This window comes from Ahaetulla prasina, chromosome 5 (genome assembly GCF_028640845.1).
Source record: "Ahaetulla prasina isolate Xishuangbanna chromosome 5, ASM2864084v1, whole genome shotgun sequence".
Lineage (NCBI taxonomy): Eukaryota > Metazoa > Chordata > Lepidosauria > Squamata > Colubridae > Ahaetulla > Ahaetulla prasina.
In genome coordinates, this window is record NC_080543.1 from 25,266,315 (window position 1) to 25,291,092 (window position 24,778).

The 24,778-nt window shown below is 44.1% G+C and overlaps 1 protein-coding gene across 2 annotated transcripts in view; it reads right to left on the reverse strand.

Annotated features, from left to right (window-relative positions):
- The window catches only part of XPO4 (exportin 4), an 83,010-nt gene that overhangs the window by 52,542 nt on the left and 5,690 nt on the right, over nucleotides 1-24,778 (reverse strand). Inside the window, exons 2-4 of one of the 2 annotated variants that reach the window (XM_058185337.1) lie at nucleotides 7,652-7,757; nucleotides 5,714-5,855; nucleotides 2,966-3,104 (exon numbers count right to left, since the gene is read on the reverse strand). In XM_058185337.1, the coding sequence (XP_058041320.1) occupies nucleotides 2,966-3,104; nucleotides 5,714-5,855; nucleotides 7,652-7,757 (387 nt within the window). Of the gene's footprint in view, nucleotides 1-2,672; nucleotides 2,877-2,965; nucleotides 3,105-5,713; nucleotides 5,856-7,651; nucleotides 7,758-24,778 lie in introns of those variants that run through there. The other variant, XM_058185338.1, reaches the window with a different exon arrangement.

A 24,778-nucleotide genomic window follows, 5' to 3' on the forward strand; every position in this document is an offset into this window, starting at 1 on the left:
GTCCCACTCCTCCGCTGACGGCCGGGTCAGGGAAATCCGAATCAGGCTTGCCTCTGCAGCTCTGCCCAAAGTCCTAGCAAAGTCCTCAGAGCAGGCAGGAGACCAGAAAGTGACTTCAGCAAGATAAGTTCGACTTTGCCTGACTCAGAGACTGCCAGAAAGCAGATCCTTTATATAGGCCATGGGGTGTGGCTCCATGACTCAGCACTCATTAAGGCCTGCCCCTCCCTTCCTTCTGTTGCCTCCGCCTATCCAGTCTTCTGATACGAGGGTCACTCCAATCAGCAGCTGTTGGAAATAAACTTTCCTCAGGCTCACATGCTGTGGAGGAGGGGGAGGGGTCTAGCTGCTCCGTTTGCCTGGGCATGGAGCCAGGGCTGGGGCCGGGGGGTGCTCCCTCCTCTGCAGCCTGCTTGGGCATGGAGCCAGGGCTGGGACCGGGAGGTGCCCCCTCCTCTTCAGCTTGTCTGGGCATGGAGCCAGGACTGGGGCCGGGAGGCATACATTCCTCCGTGTTCGGGAGCAGATAAGAAGGCCCCGGCTGCTGTGAGAGCGGGCAAGACACAACAAATAGTGACTTATACAAATAGTGATCATTGCAGCCTCCCAATGGTCACGTGATTTACATTCAGATGATTGACAACCAACTTGACAAATGATGGTCGCAGTGTACAGAAGTCATTTTTGTGACCTTCTGACAAGCAAAGTCAATGGAGAACCCAGATTCACTTAATAACCATGTGACTAATTTTACGACTGAAGTGATTCACTTAAACAAATATGGCAAGGAAAGTCGTAAAACGGGACAAATTCACTTAACAAAATTTTCACTTAACAACATAAATTTTGGGCTCAATTGTGGTCGTAAGTTGAGGACTACCTGTACCACCAGTTGTATATAAAACCAGATTGTTGAAGAGAAAGTATATGTACTCATTAAGAGTCAACACGATTTGGCACATAATCCACCAATCAACTGTACATATAGGACTCTTGCCAAGGGATCATAAACAGGCAGCCTGCACCAGGCCTTAGCACTATCAAATTTGACTCACTCAAATGTGAAAACAGGTTGCTCAGCTTCGACTCTAAGAAAGACAGTGGCATTACACTATGACAGAACAGACAATTCTTCTGAGATGCAGAAACTCAATAATTATTAACTCCTAGCCCTACAAAATTGTTGTGAGGATAAAATGGTAAGAAAGGAACTATGTATCTTGAGTTCACAGAATAAAAAGTTGACATGTAAAGGTAAATGTACAATAGAAATATCCCATACTTGGCAATAACATAGTAAGTCTTTGTGAATAATATTCCAGAGTATGTGTAGTATGGAACCGCTTTCTAAGTGTTGAAAAGCAAAGTTATTATTTTGATTGATATCTGGAAACTCACATGGGAGCATAAGACAGATTTGGAGTTGAATAACCTGAAAGCTAATAGTTTCCCTTGGTCAGACTGGAAATAGATAAGAGGAGAAACACTGCTAAGTATGAATTATTAGCAAAAACAATTCAAGTTGTAATTAAGTATGAATACCAACCTTGTCCTAATCTTCCAGTGAGAGTTAAAACATAGTACTTCAAGCAGTCACAAAGCTGGGAAAAGTTTAAACTAATCAAATGGCTGACAAATACTCAACTTATGCTTCATTAAAATAAGGTTGAAGTTGTCATCATTACAGGTAAAGGATTTTATAAATATCGGTACATTTCGCAGCCCCGTGACATGCGTTGTGCTATTCTTAGACCTTTTTTTCCCTGCTATACACATAGCATTGGTTTCATTTTATTGCAGATAAGCTCTCTCAGACCATTCCGTTTTAGCTACCAAAGATTTTAGCAAGCAGTACAGATAACTCATTTCCAGAGTGGAACATTTTCTGGCACACCATATGGAATTGGAACTAATGGCGCAAGTGGAAATAAGGTGCTGGAATTCTATTTATAGCTTCATGAGAGGGTGGAGGATATTTCCTCATCGGCTTCTAAAAATGTAACATGAGTAAATTTTATATTGCCATCTTCAGTTCGGAGTCGGCACACACCCCTTCTACCCAACCCCATCACTTCCCCAGGGAATAGAAAAGGTCTTTCCTCAGGCCATTCCAACAGCTGACTTACAGACAGAACACAGCAAGAAACAAATGTAAACCAAACCAAATACAAAGAAAATCTCTGACAACTATTGAAAACCCATTCGGATACAAAAAGCAATGATACTTCAAATTTGGCAATTCAGTGCTCAACCTCAACATCTATCTGGGTATCTAAAACAACCTAGAACTAAGAAGAAATTTCCCGGTAGTAAGAACAATCAATGGAACAACTTGCCTTCAGAAGTTGTGGATGCGCCAACACTGGACATTTTTAAGACGAGATTGGACGACCATTTGTCTGAAATGGTACAGGGTTTCTTGCCTGAGCAGGGTGGGGGGTATTGCACTAGAAGACCTCTTAAGATCCCTCCCAACTCTGTTATTCTATCTATCACTTAATAATTTAACTGGGAAGTCAAAAATATAAGAGACTCAAAAACAATTTATGCTGTAATTAAGGAGCAAAGTTGAATCCAAGCATACCAACACCATTGGTGCCAGAATAACAGAACATAATTTATTGCTATACTTCAATTGATAAATATATTGTACAGCTGCCTATCCTTTTTACCTTTTAATGGCAAACTTTCCCCCCTGAGCAGCTTAGGTCTGATCTACTCATGGAGCAGAATGGGGAACCTCTTTGAATTAATGCCTTTTTCCTCAACGCCTTATTTCCAACTGTGTTGCGACTGCGACTTGAGAATGCTCAATGGACAACAGCAATTCCAGGCAGATTTGGAAGACACAAGCATGGAGGGAGATTTAAATTATTCCTGAAAGTAAATAATTAGTATAATGACAGGGGAAAAAAATGTCCAGGAAGATGTAAAGAAAAATGTGTTTTTAAACCCGAGAACTTACCACTGTGGGATTGCCGCTGCTTATCAACTGACTGACTTCATGAAAAATGCTCTTGCATTCAATTGATTTGTCTAAAGACCCTCGTTTCACTATAACTGCTACTGCTAACAATATCTGTTCCCGCACATATTTCTGGAGGCTGCAAAATAAAATATAAAATATATTCAGCACTGATCAAAATGACTACATTATTGTTTACAAAGCAAAAACACATAAACTCTTCTTAGTTGTACTGTTTTTAGAAAGCAGGAATGTCTGGGCTGATTATCTATAAAATTCGTTTGTCTTCTGGGTGCCTTACAGTTTTTCTTATAAACCAGGAAAAGGGAATCGCTGGCATAGTGGGTAGGCTGCGGCATGCCAGCCTTTTAATTTAGAGTTCAGCATCCCCACTGTCCCAGCATTTAATTTTTCTCTGGGTGGAGGCAAACAATTCCCCTTGAAGGCAGAGTGGATGGAAAGGGGAAAGCCATATCTTCTGACATTTTTGGGCAGATTCCTCTCCTGACCCAGAGGCTGAGGATAATTCCAATGAACACAGAAATGTTGTCTCTTACTACATATTTAAGGGAAGGGTGGAAAAACTGGTTCTTTCCTCTTCTGCAGAGAGGCCAAAGTGTGTCAGGAAAAGGCTATGGACAAATGTCAGACTGGTATTTCCTAACCCTCAAATGGTACCTGGCCCTCTTAAGCATAGTAGGCTGTTGGGGAGCCAGGGGGAGTATCGTCTTTGGGACAGATTCAGTTCATATCCTGCAGCATCCCCTAAGTTACTTCTCCCATTGTAATTTTCACAGCTCGTATATACATAGCGCAGCTTTTACTTTTATTTATTAAATCGTTATATAGTGACTGTGGCTGTTTATAACAGTTTTATCTGGCTGAATTAAATTCTAGAATGACTACATCTGTTTATTTGGATCAGGAAATAAGATTCAGCCCTGATATTTTGCTTATTGGTTTTCCAATGTACTTTTAGACTTAGTGAATGGTTTTAATGTTTTAATTCACCGCAGTTATAGTTGAAACTGCAGTCTGTAATCGGCAATAGGTTTTTCACTTTCTGGAGTACATTAAAACATTATCATATGTTAATTATTCATGTACCCTAATCCCATGTTTTATGCAAGATGAAGAAGACACATCTTACTTAAAGACAAGGATTTTTCTCATTTTTTTTCCTTCCCTCCTTTAAGCTGCCCTTTGTGAATCATTCAAAGCTGGAATACAGAACAACCCTCTCAAACTGTATCTATACTGGAGATACAGCTTCAACTGTATCTTCAATCCCTTTAATTTAGGAAATCCCTCCTTTTCATGCAATATCCCCTCACTGTTCAGACAGTTTTAAGCCAATGGATGGGCTTGAACAGACAAGAGGACTCAATGAACAGCAAAACCCCAGTAAGCAAAACCTCCAGGAGGGTATAACTATCCCTGTTACTTTTAGAGTGGCCCTACCAAGAGTGAACCATCCCTCCTAATTTACACCAACTTCTAGAAAGAATCACAGAGGTCCAAAACAATCACCACCGGGGTGAAATGCTACTGGTTCGGGTGAACTGGTAGCGATAAAAACTACAGGTTCAGGTGAACGGGTAGTAAAAAAAAAAGCTAGCAGTTCAGTCGAACTGGTAGTTAAAAAAAGCTACGATCCAACAATCACCTGTGCCATGCGGTTTAGCTTCGCTAGAAGCTAACACGCAGCACGTGTTTGGAGTGCAGGTGCACGTGCTCAGCCAGCGAACCAGTAACAAACCGGTTAAGATTTCACTCCTGATCACCACCAACTACTAACATGTATGTAAACATAAGGAGTTCTTTTATCACATACATCAAGTGGCCTGTATTAATTAATATTGTCTCTGGAATTATTCTAGAATGTCTCTCCATTACATTTGACATCATGTTTTAAACTGGAAATCTCAGGGATAGAAACTTCCCCTTGTATACGCAGCACTGACTCCACCAGTGAATTATGTTTTCTTTGCCCATGAAAACAGAAGCCAATTCATTATGTGGATTTTATTTATCTCAATTGGGAAGCATATCATTTTAAAAGTTTAGGAACCTATATAAATGTTTTAAACCATGCTCTGTATGGATGCTAAGGAAAGAGGAGGATTGGGCCTTCCAGACTGGGAAAAATATTATCGAGCAGCAACTCTTGTATGGATGAGTGATTGGATACATTAAAAAATTGGAGGTTAACGCTGGAAGGCCACGATATGCAGATTGGATGGCATGCTATTCTCTGGGAAGAGAAATACAAAGTTCACAAGTACTTCCAGAAGCACTTATTCAGACGGGCATTCTTGGATCTTTGGATATCGAATTGGATATCGACATTGGAGATGTTTATACACCCAAATTTCATCAAGTTAGGAAGAGTTATTACATATAAAGATTTGTTAAATGAGAGGGGAGAGTTGAAACCCAGGAAAAATTTAAAAGAGGAAGGAATTGAACTTGAATGGTGGGCATATCTCCAAGTAAAATCCAAATATATCCAAATATTGTTATGATAGATATGATTGAATTAGATATTGAAATAACCTATATGGATTGAAGAATATATATATTTGAAATGTGATAATTAGTGTAAATATGTATAGAGATAAGGAAGTGTATCAATTATATGACAAAATTTGATGAAAATGTTTAAACTGCAGATGTCACGCTATGTCCATTGTTTTTAAATGTGTATTATAAATAAAAAACTTTAAAAAAAACATACTCTGTACTTACTTTGGCCTTTGTAAGACATACGTTAAAAGGAATGTTCGTAATGATTCTATACTGCTTTTTTCCAACAGAATCCATTCTCGTACAACTGCTTCCATTATCGCTGTGGCGGCTTGAAAAAGGACATAGTCCACTTTACTAGTTTCTGTTAAAGAAATGCAGGTTTATAAACTCATAATCTATAGGCAAAAGCTTGAAACATATACCTGGTAGATCTCCACATGAAAAATATTATTTTAATTTTATTTTTACTTTTGTCTGAAATTATAGGCTGGATTTTAGGACTACGTTTTTCTAAAGGACTCACAGCAATTATAAACTCATCCTTTACAATGTTCAAACACAGCTATATATATTTTGCAGCAGATATAAATAGATATATAAAAATACATAAATCAACAGCAGAAACAACAAGTTACTGAAGCACTAGCATCAGCAAGTTAAAATTAGAAGTAAGTAAATATTAGGCATAAATAAGTGTTAAACCCAAAGTGATTTTTAAAGGGAATGGTCACACATCAATGCAAAAAGCAGACACTTTTAGAGACAATTCTCCCAGTGAAAATCCAGTGGTGACATGAAAGTATTCCATAATATTTTGTTGCCCTCCAATTCAGTGTATTAACACCATCCTAGCCACAATCATATACGCAGCCACTAAAAGGATGATGTTATTGTGCTCAACTCACTAGCAAGAAAACACAAAACAGCAACCTGAAATCAGAAGATTCTAACCCAATAGTGTATAATTTTTTCCTGAGAAGTATGTACACAAGGGGTGTCAAACTGGCAGCCTGTGGGCTGGATGTGTTATGTGCAGACCACACCAACCCCAGCTCCATGAAGGGGAAAGATATCACAAAATGTCACATGACAGCATCATGATGCCACAGGTTTGATGTACACCATTGTCTTTATCAATCTTCCCATTAACATTTTTCTATTATTAGTATTTTTGGATGCTTTTGGAACAACTCCCCAAGACATTTCTATTTGGTAACAACACTGCTTCAATTAAAACACCAAATATAACAGTTCTTCAAGTATTCCTCATTTAATAACTGCTATTGGGGCTGGCAAGTCCAATGCTAATCGAAGTGATCATTAAGTGAAACATCACATGACTACACCTGACTCAATGTTATCAGTTTCACTGCAATTGTTAAGCAAATCATCCATAACTATTAAATACAATGTCACATGACTGCGACATGCTATGTTGGTTTTCCAATTGATTTTGCTTGTCAGAAGCCAGCTGTGAGGGCCACAAATGGAAATCATGTGACCACAGGATGACATCATATATAAGCACCAGTTGCAACGTGCACAAATCGTGATCATTTGATTACAAGGACCTTGAACTGGCCGTAAATTCAAGGACAAATTGTAAACCTACTTTTTCAGTGCTGTTGTAAGTTCAAATGGTTTCTGAACAAGACAGCTGTTAACTGAAGACTACCTGTATTCTGTTAAACTTTATCTGAATGTTTATTTCCTTATTAACATTAATTTCTTACAATCTTATAATCTTATAATAATAATAATCTTATAATCTGTCCAGTTTTGTTTTGTGATGATCTTTTAAATACTGCAAAATCACTTTGTGTTTGATTCATCGAAAATAAAGCAAGAAATATTTTAAAACGCTGTCATTTTCTTCAGAAAAGCATAAATTAAATATCATAGCTCTTAAGATGGTGTAAGGATACAGTTTCTGGAATCAGCTGTATTTGTATATTTAAATCAAACATCTTAACCATATTTACATAAAACCAAGACTCACTAGGATAAATGAGGGTTATTTTCCAGTTAGCAGTGCTTAATATGTGCATCTCTACATCCATACTGAAAAAGCAGTATTTCACACATATCTCCTTAGCCTGTTTTAGAAAGCTACATGATTATGAATTAATGGTACATTGATCGAAACATAGGACTTACCTAAAATATGTTTGCAAACGGCAAACGGCGATTTTGATTTTCTAAACGATAAAAATATGTGTTCGGCGTGCTGACGTTGTTCATTGTTGACCATGGAGGGTGGTGCCTACAGAGAAAATAAAGACTTTTTCTAACTATAGAATATAGAAAATTGTCATTTCTTATTCAAGTATATATCACAGTAAAAAGCCTTTACTTTCATCTATAAAAAATTATTAGAGTTAGTTAAGGTAGTACTAAGGCAGTGGCAATAATAAAGTAGCAACTAATTAGTAATCAGATGAAAGTTCATCACTTAACCTAGTTCATTAAAGTATTCTATTCCAATCTGTTAATCCAATCCAATCCAGCCTGTACTATGTAATTAGCACCATTTGACATACAGAACAACTATATTTGGCTTAGAAACTCTGGATGACAGTTCACAATAAAGAAATAAATACAGAAATGGTAACTCTTAGCTAGATGGAAATCTAGCACTTATGTGGATTTTTGCAGATCTGATGATATTGATTTGTATAGCCATCCATTTTGCAAATGTGACTTTCAAAGGTGAACACAGGATTAAAACCAAGAAACAACCAAATGAAAATAATAATGTGCAAAGAATAAAGAATAACATCCCTAGAAATGGTGGTATAATTTCCCATAACAGTAATAAGATATATAATGGTAATTCTATGGTGTGGTTTTCATTAGTACCCTGAAGATGTGTTCAAATGAATAATTTAGTTACATTCATCAAATTGTGTTGTATTGCTGCTTTTCTCCTGTGTGGATGGCATCCCAATGTGTAGATTTTCTCAGAAATTCCTACCAGGATAGACATGTAGAGAATTCTGGGGCTTAAAGCCTATACATCTGATGGATACCCAAACTAGGGAAAGTTATTCTACTGAGGTTTTCCCCCCCAATATTTCACAGAAAAGATAATGAAATGCCAATTTAAATGTGGAAAAAAGCTCTTTCCAACTCCAATATTATTTATCTTCTTACCGATAAGGAATGTTGGATCAGTTACATATGTATTTTGTTACATTATGGCATATTAATTTATAAAGGTAACATGCCTACAGTGTGATCATTATTGTGATTGTGTTTTTTTATCTTGGATATTTTTATTAGCATTTCACAAAGCTGATAAGCAACCAAACAAGATATATCAATACATCCTAGTTCTACAAATAAACTTATCAGTAGCGTGCAAATAATTAAGATTAACATATCCTTTACTGCCATTTTCCTGTATACAAAACGGTGCACATTAAAATTGACTTCATTTATGTAAAAATACTGGAATAGGTGGCTCTACTTCTTCCGAAAAAGAAACTAAAAGTTAGAAACCTGAATTTTCAGACACTATAGTGTAGTAGCATGCTGCCCTCTAGTGCAATTCCAGCACTGATTCAGAAAAAAGCAAGATTGCTCATATTGAGTTTGATTAATTAGAATCACTAAAAAGATGAAGTCTCCTTTGAATTATATTCAATTCCTGGCAATGCCATATATGCAGTTTTAGCATGGTTGTTGTTTGCCACTGCCTTCTTCCAGGATGTTTAGCCCACAGTCCTATGGTTTCAAGTGGTCCCCCAACCAAACATGGCCAACATAGTTTAGCTTCTAAAATCAGACACAACCGGGGAAGTACTGCCATCTGTTGGCATGAAATAAAAGTTGGGCTGTAATGTAAGCTATGTCTAGGCCAACTCACTACAAAGATCAAAATACTTTTCCAAAATGCTTATCAGTTCCAAGTGGTAGAATAAGTACAAAGTCCAGAAAAGGCTTGCATAAATAAATGGTAGAGATGAATCCCACAAGATGTATTTTATAGCAATAGGATTCTTATGAAAAAGGCCCATCTCTCTCTCTCTCTCACTTATCCAGCCAACGTCTTCTTCTCTCACATATTATTTCATGGAATATGTACATGACATTGGCATTTTCACAGCATAACCCATGTAAAGAAATGCCTGTGAAGGCAAAGTTTTTATCTTTCTCCTTAGCATAGCCATCCATTGTTCTATCAGGATAAAAGATCCCCATATAATTGAACAAGTACAAGTGTTCCTCATTTAACAACCACTCATTCAGTGTGACCATTTAAACTTGTGAGAGTGCTTGAACAAGTGGTAGTTATGGCCATGTAGGAGATGAACAGGCTGAGCCTAAAGGTGGGGTTAAACGCGTCATTGGTTTAGTCTCACTGCATTCTCACAAGAGACCTAAGTCCAGTCCCCCCATGAATTCTGTTGACCCTTATCTAGTGCCAATTTGCCTTAACCATTAGTAATAAGATTCTTGTGTATAAGCTGCATGTAATAAACTTTTAGTGCTTCCTGGTTACTTGCACCTAATGTAACAGTCCTTGAAGTTCTGGCCGGTGCAGAATCACTACAATCACACTACCACAATCTAAGCACTTGGCAACTAGCCCGGATTTCCAATTGTTGCAGTGTCCTATGGTTACGTGATTGTGATTCACGATCTTCCGTGTCAGTTTCACAGAAGCAAAATCAATGGGACAGCTGGCAGAAAGTTGGGCGTCGCAATCATATGAGGTTTTTGCTTATAGTGACTTGCATGGTCCTCACTTGACAGTGGTACCTGGGCATTGCTGGAACTGCCATTATTAAGTGGCGGGTCACATGACATTGCATTTTACAACCACATAGCTTATCAAAAGGAATTATGGTCCCAATTACCAGAAAAAGCTCCATGGCTTAGGACCCGGGTACTTACGGGACCGCCTGCTGTTACCTTTTGCCTCCCACCGACCCGTACGCTCACACAGAGAGGGCCTTCTCAGGGTGCCGTCCGCCAAGCAATGTCGGCTGGCGGCCCCCAGGGGAAGGGCCTTCTCCGTTGGAGCTCCTACGCTTTGGAATGAACTTCCCCCTGGTTTACGTCAAGTGCCTGATCTTCGGACTTTTCGCCGTGAGCTGAAAACGCACCTATTTATTCAAGCGGGACTGGATTGAAATTTTATTGGGATTATTTATATTTTAAGATTTTAAATTGTTTTAATTACTTCGGCCACATTATAATATGTTTTTTAATTTCTTTTAATGTTTATATAGTATTTTTATTTGGCTGTACACCGCCCTGAGTCCTTCGGGAGAAGGGCGGTATAAAAATCGAAATAAATAAAATAAATAAATAAAATAAAACGACAACTAAATAAAATCATAGCAAAGCATTGTGCAAACGTAAGGGACTTGTGAGACTTTTGTAATATCTTTAATTTTACACACACAAAGTGCATGCTAAAGTATATGTGCATTATCTGGTCTAGGCAGTATGTGTAATTTTACACACAAAGTACATATTAAAGTCTGGCTAAAATATGTGTGCATTACCTTGTATAAGCAGTAGATACAAAACTCATCAGAGAGACCATAAATAATTTATATATATTATAAAGTGCTGAAATGATCACTTTCACTTGATTGAAACTCAAATCTGATCCCTTCTTTTAACTGTAACACTTCCACAAGTTGCACAATATAACATACACATACTTCAAAGAAACTTACAGTCCTACTGGACACCTCCAAATCAAATATTATCTGCCATCACATTGCAGCACTATTAAATTACTTTGGCAACCAATAAAATATTTTGTTCTCCCGATAAAGCATATTGAAAGAAGGAATATTTTCTTTTTAAAAAACTGCAAGAATAAGAATGTGCTGGAAAGACAAGGCAAGCATGTTTTCATTAGCCCAAGAGCTTACAAAAGATGGCTCGATGACTTTTTTAAGAGGACAAGTCAATAAAGGACAACTTATTCAAACACTCTACAATAAGAAGCAGAATGACACTTGAGATCAAACCCACACTTGACAAATTTTATTACTTACGAGAAAACATCAGACAAAGAAGTTGTAACAGCAGTATTTTTAATGACCATACTGAGCTTAGGAAAGCTTTGTCTAGACAAATTAACTCGGGCCCTGTGAATAATAGTACTACCATAACGTTACAAGGATTTATGAGAATTATACATAGCTTGGGGGGGGGGAACTGACAATAGTACATTAATTTATAGTAATAAAAAAGCCCAATGAGCATTTTATAACACATAGGAATGGGAGGAACACTAAAAATCGACTAACAAGACCGTGCTTCAGGAATTTATATTGCTCCGGATAAGCAATTTCACAGCTAAGAATAGCTGTACACAGGAATGGCCTCCATCAAGAGAACATGGCAGCTCCTTTCCCTGGGTGTAAGAGATGGCGGGTGGGGGAGAGAACAGACGTCTGCAGGAAAATGAGGGGAAAAGAAGTCCCATTGTGCAAATGACCACCATTTCAAAATACAAATCGGCATCAAAAACTACAATTCTAGGCAAAATTGTGGGTCCAAATATATCCAATTTTGGTCACAGAATAAATTGTAACATTTGTGCTGGTCAACCAGGAGCATTAACTTTGTCTCTCACAAGGGAGAAAAAACCTGCTTTGCTTACAAGTTTCCATTTCTGGAAATTTCTGGATGTTTAATTAAGGCTTCAACAGCAATCCAGAGAGCTGCTTAAACGTATCAATTTCTGTGATCGTTCAGTGGACTTTTTTTCTTCTTCAAACAGATGAGTCCTCATTATAGCAAAAGTAAAATTATTTTTGAAACTCCTCTTTTCTTATCATGGCTTGTCCTGTGGTTTCGATTCTGAATTTAGTTTTCAAAGTAATGATTTTATCAAGTATTCCTGAACTTGCGCAAAGAAGATATGGATTCTTTTTCCCTTCCCAGCAATATAAATATAGATATAGAGATATGATGAGCTCCAAAGGCAAAAGGTCTTCTGAGGATTTGAGTTCACACTTGTGTACAACTCCTTCAAAAAACACTTGTCTTCACAGCTCCTAGTAGCCCCAGTATGAAGAGTAGCTTGTGTTACCTGCACCTTAAGAAAAGATGTAGCAGTTTTAAGGAATTGCAGGCAAGTGCTAGAAGGAGCCTTTCCAAGATCAATCCAAATGGACTCAAATGTCTATACACCAATGCACAGAGTATGAGGAATAAACAGGGTGAATTAGAAATACAAGTAAATGAGGGGAGATATGATATTGTTGCCATTACGGAAACTTGGTGGGATGAAACTGACAAATGGAACATACAGCTAGAGGGATATAAATTATTTAAAAGAAATAGACCAAATAAAAGAGGAGGTGGAGTTGCACTATATATAAGAAATAACTACATCTCTACAGAAATAGAGCACAACAATGATGAAAATCATCTTGAATGTATTTGGGTCAATATAAAAGGGGTGAAAAATGATATTGCCATAGGTCTATACTATAGGCCACCCAACCAAACAGAGGAAGTAGATGAACTTTTTGCTAGTCAGCTAACTAAGGTATGTAGGAAGCACATCACAGTAGTAATGGGGGATTTTAACTACCCTGACATCAACTGGGAAACAAACTCTGCACCAAGTGGAAGATCCAACAGGTTCCTAACAAACCTAGCAGACAACTTTGTTTCCCAAAAAATAGAGAAGGCGACAAGGGGATCAGCTATATTGGACTTAATTCTCACTAACAGAGATGAAATGATAGAAGGTGTTGAAGCTACAGGAACCTTGGGGCAAGTGACCACGCAATATTGGAATTCAACATTAAGCAAATACAAGTAGTAGAACAAAGTCAAACTAGAGTCTTGGACTTTAAGAGAGCTAATTTCAATAAACTTAGAGAGAGCTTGAGAAGGATTCAATGGATGAGAATCCTCAGGGGGAAAACAACTCAAGAAGCTTGGGAAATTTTGAAAAGTGAGATTATAAAAGCACAGTCTAACACAATACCAATGAAGAAGAAAATAGTAGATCTCAAAAGAAACCAGCATGGATGCATAAAGAACTATCTGACAAATTGAAAGACAAAAGGACAAATATAAAAAGTGGAAAGAGGGCAAATAACTAAGGCAGAATATCAGCAAATAGCCGAGCCTGTAAAGATGAAGTGAGGAAAGCTAAGGCTCACAATGAACAAAGGCTAGCGACAAAAGTAAAAATAACAAAAAGCTTCTTCCAACATGTTAAAAACAAGAAAAAGTCAAGGAAACAATTGGCCCATTGCTGGGAGAAAGTGGCAAGAAGATGACAAGCAACAGGAGAAAGCAGATCTACTTAACTCATATTTTGCATCTGTCTTTACACAAAAGGAAAAACAATCCAACCTATCAAAACAGCACTACAAAAACAGATTAGAAACACAAGTTAAAATAGGGAAGAAAATGGTAAGTGAACACCTGTCTACCCTAGACGAGTTCAAATCACCAGGACGGATGGATTACACCCCAAGGTTCTGAAGGAACTGGCAGGCGTGATCTCAGAACCACTGAACTATATCTTTCAAAGATCCTGGAGCACAGGGGAGCTGCCAGAGGACTGGAAAAGAGCTGATGTAGTTCCCATCTTCAAAAAAGGGAAAAAAACAGATCCAGGAAACTACAGACCTATCAGTCTGACCTCAATACCGGGGAAGATTCTGGAAAAGATAATCAAGCAACGAATCACCGAACACCTAGAAGCAAACAAAGTAATAACCAAAAGCCAACATGGGTTTGTCAAAAACAGATCATGCCAGACTAATCTTATCGCATTCTTTGACAAAATGACAAAATTAGTAGACCAGAGGAATGCTGTTGATATAATTTACTTGGACTTCAGTAAAGCATTTGATAAAGTAGACCATAACCTACTACTAGATAAAGTAGAAAAATGTGGGTTAGACAGCACCACCACCAGATGGATTCGTAACTGGCTGACCAACCGCACTCAACGTGTAGTCCTCAACGGAACTACATCCACATGGAGGGAAGTATGCAGTGGAGTACCCCAAGGCTCTGTTTTAGGCCCAGTACTCTTCAACATCTTCATCAATGACTTGGACGAGGGATAGATGGGGAACTCATCAAATTTGCAGATGACACCAAGCTGGCAGGAATAGCCAACACTCCAGAAGATAGGCTCAAGTTACAGAAAGATCTTGACAGACTTGAACATTGGGCGCTATCTAACAAAATGAAATTCAACAGTGAAAAAGTAAGGTTCTACATTTAGGCCAAAAACAAAATGCACCAGTACCGTATATGTGGTACCTTGCTCAATAGTAGTACCTGTGAGAGGGATCTTGGAGTCCTAGTGGATAACCATTTAGATATGAGCCAGCAGTGTGCAGCAGCTGTTAAAAAGCCAACACAGTTCTGGGCTGCATAAACAGAGGATAGAATCAAGATCACGTGAAGTGTTAGTGCCACTTTATAATGCCTTGGTAAGGCCACACTTGGAATATTGCATCCAGTTTTGGTCGCCACGATGTAAAAAGATGTTGAGACTCTAGAAAGAGTGCAGAGAAGAGCAACAAAGATGATTAGGGACTGGAGGATAAAACATATGAAGAACGGTTGCAGGAACTGGGTATGTCTAGTTTAACAAAAGAAGGACTAGGGAGACATGATAGCAGTGTTCCAATATCTCAGGGGCTGCCACAAAGAAGAGGGAGTCGGCTGTTCTCCAAAGCACCTGAGGGTAGAACAAGAAGCAATGGGTGGAAACTGATCAAAGAAAGAAGCAACTTAGAACTAAGGAGAAATTTCCTGACAGTTAGAACAATTAATAAGTGGAACGACTTGCCTTCAGAAGTTGTGAATGCTCCAACACTGGAAATTTTTAAGAAAATGTTGGATAACCATCTGACTGAGATGGTGTAGGGTTTCCTGCCTGGGCAGGGGTTGGACTAGAAGGCCTCAAGGTCCCTTCCAACTCTGATGTTATGTTATGTTATGTTATGTTAAATGATTCTATCAGTTAAACTCAGGTCATGTTTAAGCGGATAGTTCTAAATTTTTCTAAACCAGGATTTCAAGTCTGGTGGCATAAGGTATTTTGTTGTATTCAGAGGGTGGGCTCTTCTTGTAAAATATTTCTGGACACGTTCAATTGTGTGATGTCAGAAATGTGGGTTAGACAGCACCACCACCAGATGGATTCGTAACTGGCTGACCAACGCACTCAACGTGTAGTCCTCAACGGAACTACATCCAAATGGAGGGAAGTATGCAGTGGAGTACCCCAAGGCTCTGTTTTAGGCCCAGTACTCTTCAACATCTTCATCAATGACTTGGACGAGGGGATAGATGGGGAACTCATCAAATTTGCAGATGACACCAAGCTGGCAGGAATAGCCAACACTCCAGAAGATAGGCTCAAGTTACAGAAAGATCTTGACAGACTTGAACATTGGGCGCTATCTAACAAAATGAAATTCAACAGTGAAAAAAGTAAGGTTCTACATTTAGGCCAAAAAAACAAAATGCACCAGTACCGTATATGTGGTACCTTGCTCAATAGTAGTACCTGTGAGAGGGATCTTGGAGTCCTAGTGGATAACCATTTAGATATGAGCCAGCAGTGTGCAGCAGCTGTTAAAAAACACAGTTCTGGGCTGCATAAACAGAGGGATAGAATCAAGATCACGTGAAGTGTTAGTGCCACTTTATAATGCCTTGGTAAGGCCACACTTGGAATATTGCATCCAGTTTTGGTCGCCACGATGTAAAAAAGATGTTGAGACTCTAGAAAGAGTGCAGAGAAGAGCAACAAAGATGATTAGGGACTGGAGGATAAAACATATGAAGAACGGTTGCAGGAACTGGGTATGTCTAGTTTAACAAAAGAAGGACTAGGGAGACATGATAGCAGTGTTCCAATATCTCAGGGGCTGCCACAAAGAAGAGAGTCAGGCTGTTCACCAAAGCACCTGAGGGTAGAACAAGAAGCAATGGGTGGAAACTGATCAAAGAAAGAAGCAACTTAGAACTAAGGAGAAATTTCCTGACAGTTAGAACAATTAATAAGTGGAACGACTTGCCTTCAGAAGTTGTGAATGCTCCAACACTGGAAATTTTTAAGAAAATGTTGGATAACCATCTGACTGAGATGGTATAGGGTTTCCTGCCTGGGCAGGGGGTTGGACTAGAAGGCCTCCAAGGTCCCTTCCAACTCTGATGTTATGTTATGTTATGTTATGTTATGTTATGTTATGTTAAATGATTCTATCAGTTAAACTCAGGTCATTGTAGATGATATATCTATAATTTTCTAAACCTTGTTTAGTCTGGTGGCATAAGGTATTCAACAACCATTCAAAGCTGTGATGCAGAACAAATAGTACTTATGACTGGTCCCCAAAGTTATGGTGATCGAAATTCAGGTGTTTGGCAAACCAGCTGCACTTATATAATTAAAGTTATACTCTGTATTATAACTTTCCATTTGATGAACAGAGCATCATTAAACAAGACTACATGGCTGAGGTTAAAATCTCAGTCTCAGCTGATTACCTCTGCTCCAGGCATTTCTTGATCCTGCTTTGTGGCATATTAGACTGAATGATCTGTCTTGCCGCCCTCAGAGCAGCGGGGCCTTCTTACCTGCTCCAACACTGAGGAATGTATGCCTCCGGTCCCAGTCCTGGCTCCATGCCACACAAACTGCAGAAGGAGAATCTCCCTGCCCCAGCCCTGACTCCATGCCCAGGCAAGCAGACAGCTAGACCCCTCCCCTCCTCCACAGCAGGTGAGCCTGAGGAGGTTTATTACCAACAGCTGATTGGTGTGACCCTCGCATCAGAAGATTGGAGGCGGAGGCTACAGAGGAAGGAGGGCAGGCCTTAATGAGTGCTGAGTCATGGAGCCACACCCCATGGCCTATATAAAGGATCTACTTTCTGGCAGTCTCTGAGTCAGGCAAAGTCAAACTTATCTTGCTGAAGTCACTTACTGGTCTCCTGCCTGCTCTGAGGACTTTGCTAGGACTTTGGGCAGAGCTGCAGAGGCACGCCTGATTCGGATTTCCCGGACCCAGCCGTCAGCGGAGGAGTGGGACACGACATCTTGCCTGACTCCTCACACATCTACAAGATGGATCAGCAACAGCTGGCGCTGATTGTGCAGCAGCTACAAACAGACAACCAGCAACTGCAACAGCAAGTCGCCCAGCTGACTGCTCAACTGGCTGCTGGGAATGTCCCAGCAGTCCAACCTCCTCCTCCTCCTCCTCCTCAGCGCCACAGCCCGGTACGGTGCGGAGAAGTTCTCAGGGCGGATGGAGATGTTCCCGGCCTTCATGGCCCAGTGCCAGACCTACATGGCAATGCGGCGGGGACTTTCAGATGACCGGGCCAGGGTGGCCGTGATGAACCTGTTGTCTGGCCAGGCTGCGCGGTGGGCCACGCCCTTGGTGCTCAGGGACAGCCCCTTGCTGGCGGACTACCAGGGGTTCTGGGGCAACTCGCCTGATGTATGAAGACCCTGTGCGGGCCCAGGCGGCTGCCTGGCGCCTCGGAGAGATCCAACAAGGGCCCGCCCCTCCGGGAGTACATCGCGAATTCCGGTTGCTGTGCCATGATTCGGACTGGAATGACACGGCACTAGCGGACGCGTTCAAGAGGGGCCTTTCGGAACAGCTCCAGGACGAGCTGGCTCGGGTGGGGGCGCCGCGGACCCACGTTGACCTGGTGCCCCTCTGCCTGCGCCTCGACACCCGTCTCCAGCAACGCCCGTCCTGTCGCCGCCCGCAACCGTCAAGACCGTCGCCCTCCCTCGACCCGTGCCGACCCGTCCCGGGCCACGCGCCGTGGCCGCCGAGGAGCCCATGGAGTTAGGGCGGCCAGGCCTCGCCTGGCGGCCCAGGAGGCGGGCCGGGCGCCAAGGGGCTGTGCTTGTACTGTGGGGAGCCCGGCCATTTCGCGCCGCATGCCCCAGGAAGCGGTGCACGTCGCGCCGTCCCGAATCCCGGCCTGGCCAGTCGGGAAGCAGGGCAGGCCCGGCCAGAAACCCTAGGCGGGCACGGATAACCCCGCCAGACATGGCGGCGTGGACCGGGCCCCTCGGCACCTGATTTTGGACACCGGGTGTGGGTGGGTGACCGGCGGAAGGATCGGCACACGCGCTGGTGGATTCGGGGCCACCACGAACTTTATGGACCGGGCCTTCGTGGACCATTTTGGTGTCCCCTTGGTTCCGGTAGACCCTCCGATGGCGTCGAGACCATCGGCGGGAGGAGCTGGTGGCGGACCCATTAACCGCCACGCAGCCCTTGCGCCTCGCCATCGGGGACCACGAGGAGGCGGTCGCTTCTACGTGACGGCGGACCTCCACTTCCCAGTGATCCTCGGACTGGCCTGGCTGCGGACGCCACGACCCTCAGGTGGCCTGGTGGCGGGCGCCATCTCGTTCCCAGCCTGCAGTGTGTCGACCACATCCGCCACACCTCGCCCGGCCAGGGCGTCTTCACCCGGCCGTCGCCGTGCCCCGGGCTGCAGGACTTCGCTGGCGTCTTCAGCGAAAAGGAGGCGGACCGCTTACCCCGCACCGGCCCCTCGACTGCCCGTGGACCTGCAACCCGGCGCCCGCTGCCCACGGGCGCCTGTATTCCATGTCCGAGCCGAGTTGGCGCCCTCAGGGACTTTCTGGACAAAAATCTGGCCCGAGGTTCATCCGGCCTTCAAGTCCCTCTGTCGGCCCGGTCCTCTTCGTAAAAAGAAGGCGATTTGCGCCTGTGTTGCGACTACCGCCGGCTGAGCGCCATCACGGTGCGGAATCGCTACCCCTGCCGCTCATCCGGGCTGATGGACCGGCTGCGGGAGGCCTCCATCTTTACCAAGCTCGACCTCCGGGGCCTACAACCTGGTGCGGATGCGTGAAGGGGCGAGTGGAAGGCGGCGTTCGGCACCGGTACGGACACTCGAGTACACGGTCATGCCGTTCGGGCTGACCAACGCCCCGCCGTCTTCCAACATTTTATGAGCGATGTGTTCCGGGACATGTTGGATCGGTTCGTGGTGATCTACCTGGGCGACATCCTGGTCTACTCGGTCCAGGAAAGTCACCTCCAGCACCTCCGCCTGGTCCTGCAGCGCCTGCGGGAGCACCAGCTCGCCAAGCTGGAGAAGTGTTTTCCTCCGGTCGTCCATTGAGTTCCTCGGGCACATCCTCTCACCGAGGATCGCCATGGACCAGCGCAAGGTGGAGGCCCTGAGCAGCTGGGAAGCCCGCGTCGGGTGAAGGATGTCCAGCGGCTGCTGGGCCGCCAGTACTATCGGACCTTCATCCCGGGCTTCGCCACGCTGGCGGCTCCGCTCACCCAGCTCCTTCAGAAGAAGGTCCCGTTCGGTGGGGTCCCCGCGGGAGGAAGCCTTCACGGCTCTCAGGAAGGTTTTCGTCACGGAGCCCATCCTGCGACATCCCGACCCGCACCGGCCTTTTGTGGTGGAGCGGGCGCCTCCAACGTCGCCCTCGGGCGGTGCTGCTACAGGCCCGGCGGATGGCGGCACTCTTTTTCCCTGCGCGTACTACTCGCGGAAGCTCAACCCTTCCGAGCACAACTATACCATCTGGGAAAAGGGTTGCTGGCTATCAAGGCGCGTTCGGCGTGGCGGCACCACCTGGAGGGCCCGGCATCAGGTGGAGGTCGAGCGGACCATCGGAACCTCGAACATCTCACCACGGCTCGGAAGTTGAACCAGCGGCAGATCCGGTGGTCGCTGTTCTTTGCCGGTTCAACTTCCGCGTCACCTATATCCCCAGTGGCCACAACCGGGCGGGCGCCCTGTCCCGTAAGCGGAGTACCTGGCGCCCAAGACCCTCTTCCTCCACGGACTGTACTGCGGCGGAAGCCTTGGCGCCGCCCGGGAACCGGTGGACTTACGGGCCCGGGTGCGAGGCGCAGCGCCAAGACGCCTGGTCTCAGCAGCGGCGGCGGGCGGGCCCCACGTCTCCGTGGACATTGGAAGGCAGCGTACTCAAGTTCCGGGGCGGTTGTATGTGCCCAGGGCGCTCGGTCCCTCGTCCTGACCCAGTGCCACGACAACCCTGCCGCGGGCCATTTCGGGTTTTCAAGACTCTCAACCTGGTAGCGGACCTTCTGGTGGCCCGGGTGCGGCATGATGTCCATGCCTATGTGGCGTCCTGCGTGCCGTGCCCGGCAAGCCAAGGCCGCCACGGGGCCCCTCGGTCTCCTCCAGCCCTTGCCGACTCCTGACAGACCCTGGGGGGCGATTTCCATGGACTTCCTGGCGGACCTGCCGCCGTCCTCGAGGTTCACCACGGTGCTGGTGGTGGTGGACATGCTCACCAAGATGGCACACTTCATCCCGTGCCGCGGGCTGCCCACCGCCACCAAGACAGCCCGTCTCTTCTTGCAGCACGTCTTCCGCCTCCACGGCCTGCCGGACAGGGTGGTGTCGGACCGTGGGGTGCAGTTCACGGCCCGCTTTTGGAAGAGCCTGATGGCCGCATTGGAGGTGCAGGTGTGCCTGTCGTCGGCGCACCATCCGGAGACCGGCGGCGGGGCGGAGAAGATCATTGGCGTCCTGGAGCAGTACCTCCGGTGCTTCGTGAACCAACAGCAGGACAACTGGGCCGATTACCTGTCCCTGGCGGAGTTCGCATTCAACAACTCCCAACACACCTCCACCCAGACCACCCCGTTCCTGGCCAACTTGGGGTACCATCCGCGGCTCTTCCCTCTGGCGCCCCCGGACTCCCCGGTTCCCGAGACACAGTCCTTTCTCTCCGAGTTGCACGCGGTCCAGCAGATGGTGCGTCGGCAGCTGAATCGGGCGAAGGAGGACTACAAGCGGGTCGCCGATCGTTCGACGGGCAACACCCCGCTGGTGGTCGGAGACGCGTGTGGCTCTCCACAAAGCATCTCCCGTCCGACCGGCGGCGAAGAAACTGGACCACGGTTCATCGGTCCGTTCCCGTCGGCGATCATCAATCCGGTGGCCTACCGATTGACCCTGCCGCGTTCCATGCGGATCCATCCCGTCTTCCATCGGTCCTTGCTGGTCCCTGAGGCCCCGCCGTCTCCCCTCCGGCGCCCGGCGCCACCCGTCGCTGTCGACGAGGGCGGGGCGGGGGAGTACGAGGTGCACAGCATTCGCGGCTCCGCTGGCTGAAGGCGCTTCCAATACCTGGTGGCGTGGCAAGTGCGGGACCGAGTTCACCTGGGTCAATGCCTCCGACGTCCACGCCCCGGACCTGGTGCGGGCCTTCCACGAGCAGAACCCGGCCCGACCGCATCCCGATCGTCAGCCCCGGGGGAAGGGCCCTGCGGTGAGGGATAGTGTTGTGTCTTGCCCGCCCTCAGAGCAGCCGGGGCCTTCTTACCTGCTCCCGCACACTGAGGAATGTATGCCTCCCGGTCCCAGTCCTGGCTCCATGCCCACACAAACTGCAGAAGGAGAATCTCCCTGCCCCAGCCCTGACTCCATGCCCAGGCAAACGGAGCAGCTAGACCCCTCCCCCTCCTCCACAGCAGGTGAGCCTGAGGAGGGTTTATTACCAACAGCTGATTGGTGTGACCCTCGCATCAGAAGATTGGAGGCGGAGGCTACAGAGGAAGGAGGGCAGGCCTTAATGAGTGCTGAGTCATGGAGCCACACCCCATGGCCTATATAAAGGATCTACTTTCTGGCAGTCTCTGAGTCAGGCAAAAGTCAAACTTATCTTGCTGAAGTCACTTACTGGTCTCCTGCCTGCTCTGAGGACTTTGCTAGGACTTTGGGCAGAGCTGCAGAGGCACGCCTGATTCGGATTTCCCGGACCCAGCCGTCAGCGGAGGAGTGGGACACGACAGTCAATGGGGAATCCAGATTCACCGAACAACCGGGTTACTAACTTAACAAATGCAATGATTCACTTAACAACGTGTGGCAAGAAAAGTCGTAAAATGGGGCAAACACACTTAACAAATGTTTTCACTTAGCAACATAAATTTTGGGCTCAATTGTGGCCGTAACTAGAAGACTACCTGTATTGCAATCCTAGCACCATTATCTCATTGAGGAGTGCCAATCCAAGGGGCCCAGACACCTCCACTGCTTTGTGCTCTGCCGGCCCTGCCACAAGCAGGTGACCTTCACAGTCTTTCTCCCATTGCTGATGAGGCACCCCTAGACTGACCCTATGTGAGGAAGTTACTGGCCACACTAGGCTTTCTTTAGGAGTTGCACCCACTGTACTCCAGATTGCAACCGCCGTTCTTGCAATGCCTCAGAAGCTTCCTGAAAGCTTTCTGAAGCATTGCAAAAATGATGCACACTTTTTGGAGAACAGCATGAGCAGCCTTGGGAAGAAAGTCTGGCATGGCCAGCAGTTGCCTCACATAGGGCCATGGCACGTGCACTTCATCAGCAGTGAAAGAATGCAAAGTTTAACTGGGCAGGGCAGGGCAGGGCAGGCAGAGTGCAAGATGGCGGGAGTGGTTGGGCTTTGTGCCGTGGCACTGAGATTGCTGGCTGTGGCCCAGGGTTTGAATGATACCCTGAGCTGCGGTGGCGCAGTGGTTAGAGTGCAGCTCTGCAGGCTACTTCTGCTGGCTGCCTTCAATTTGGCAGTTCAAATCTCACCAGGCTCAAGGTTGACTCAGCCTTCCATCTTTCCGAGGTCAGTAAAATGAGGACCCAGAACGTTGGGGGCAATATGCTGACTCTGTAAACTGCTTAGAGAGGGCTGAAAAGCACTGTAAAGCGGTATATAAGTCTAAGTGCTATTGCTATTGCTATATTCTACAGCAGTGGTGGTGGTAATGCTGAAGGCCTGGGTGGAGATGGCAGCTGATTGAAACTGCTAATGACAACAATGGGGATTGCTGTCACTAAATGTGGTCACATGCTATCACACTTTGACAACATTACTTAACTATGGAAACTCCAGTCCCAATTACCATCTGGAGGGCTACCTGTAATTGCTAATTAGAAAAATGTATCCAGAGTTGGCTTTCTTGGTGTAAAAAGATTTAATGACAAATAATGAACACACAAACACACACACCAAGATATTGCCATGTATACAAGGAGAGAGAAGGAGGGAGGGAGAGAGAGATGGGGGAGGGAGGGGGAGAGGGGGGAGGGAGGGAGAGAGAGATATGGCTCACTGGACAAAATGGTTAATAGATAGAAAAAGATAGATTGTTGTTCCAATGAGCTTGGAATGTAACATTTGATAAGGAACAAGCTGTCATATGAAAAGAAGCACAGGCAAAATGTAAAATAGGGATTTAATAACTGAAACCTGCAGGCTACTCTGATTACAGGTGTGATCACTCTTAAGTCAGATTTCCTCAACCTACTGCTTTCCAGATTTATTAGAACTATGACTCCCAGAATTTTTACCCAGCATGGCATATAAGAGGAAATAGAAAGCTTTGTCAGATGGCTAATGAAAAAGCAGGATTTTGAAGAGAGATTTGAAAGAAAAAAAAGAAATAGCATCTTACAGATGTTGAGAAAGTACAGGAAGAGTATAATCTTCTGAGAAAGCAGGAAGCCTTTGAACTGAACTAGGGAAGTGAAGGTCACGGGAAAGGATGTGCTGGAATGTAAAAATTAAGAGATAGAAAAAATGCAGTTCTTAGAAGTTTTTGAAAGTCAGGACAATAGGCCAAATAGAAAACCAGTTTAAAATACATGCTCCTCTAAAGATATTAGGGGTAAATAATTATAATTCGCTTTTTAGGAGAATGTTTTGAAAAGCCAGAGAAAGGCAGGATATAAAACTAACACAACAATATTTGTACATAGAAGCTAAATTTAGTTGCCTTAGCTGATGGCTAATGCTATCAGCAACGAAGGCTCTTTCAAAAACAATGCAGAGACAAGGGCTGTAATTTAAGAAAACAGAACTTTTTTATATACACAGATTTATATTCAAAATCAGAATTTGTTGATATGACATTCTTAACAGGCACTTTCAACACACTTCAATATTTTTAATCTCTATTGTATTTTATTTTTTAAAGTAATTAGGAACTAAATGGAAACAAAAGAAAAAGGAAATAGAAAGGGTAATTTACAAACTGTAAGAGTAAGTATTTACAAAAAAAAATACTTTATTATTCTATAAGTAATATTGAATCAAGACACTATCTAAAGATAATATCTCAGTTTAAAAGTTATTCTTAGCAGCAAGTCAACAACAAAAATAAAAAGAAGCTATCAAAATTACAACTGAGAAGAATATCTAACTAAACTAAAGTTTGGTGTTTTAAGCTCTTGAGAAACCCCAAAAATTAAATGTTACAGAAATCTACGTGTAGAGTAATCCTCT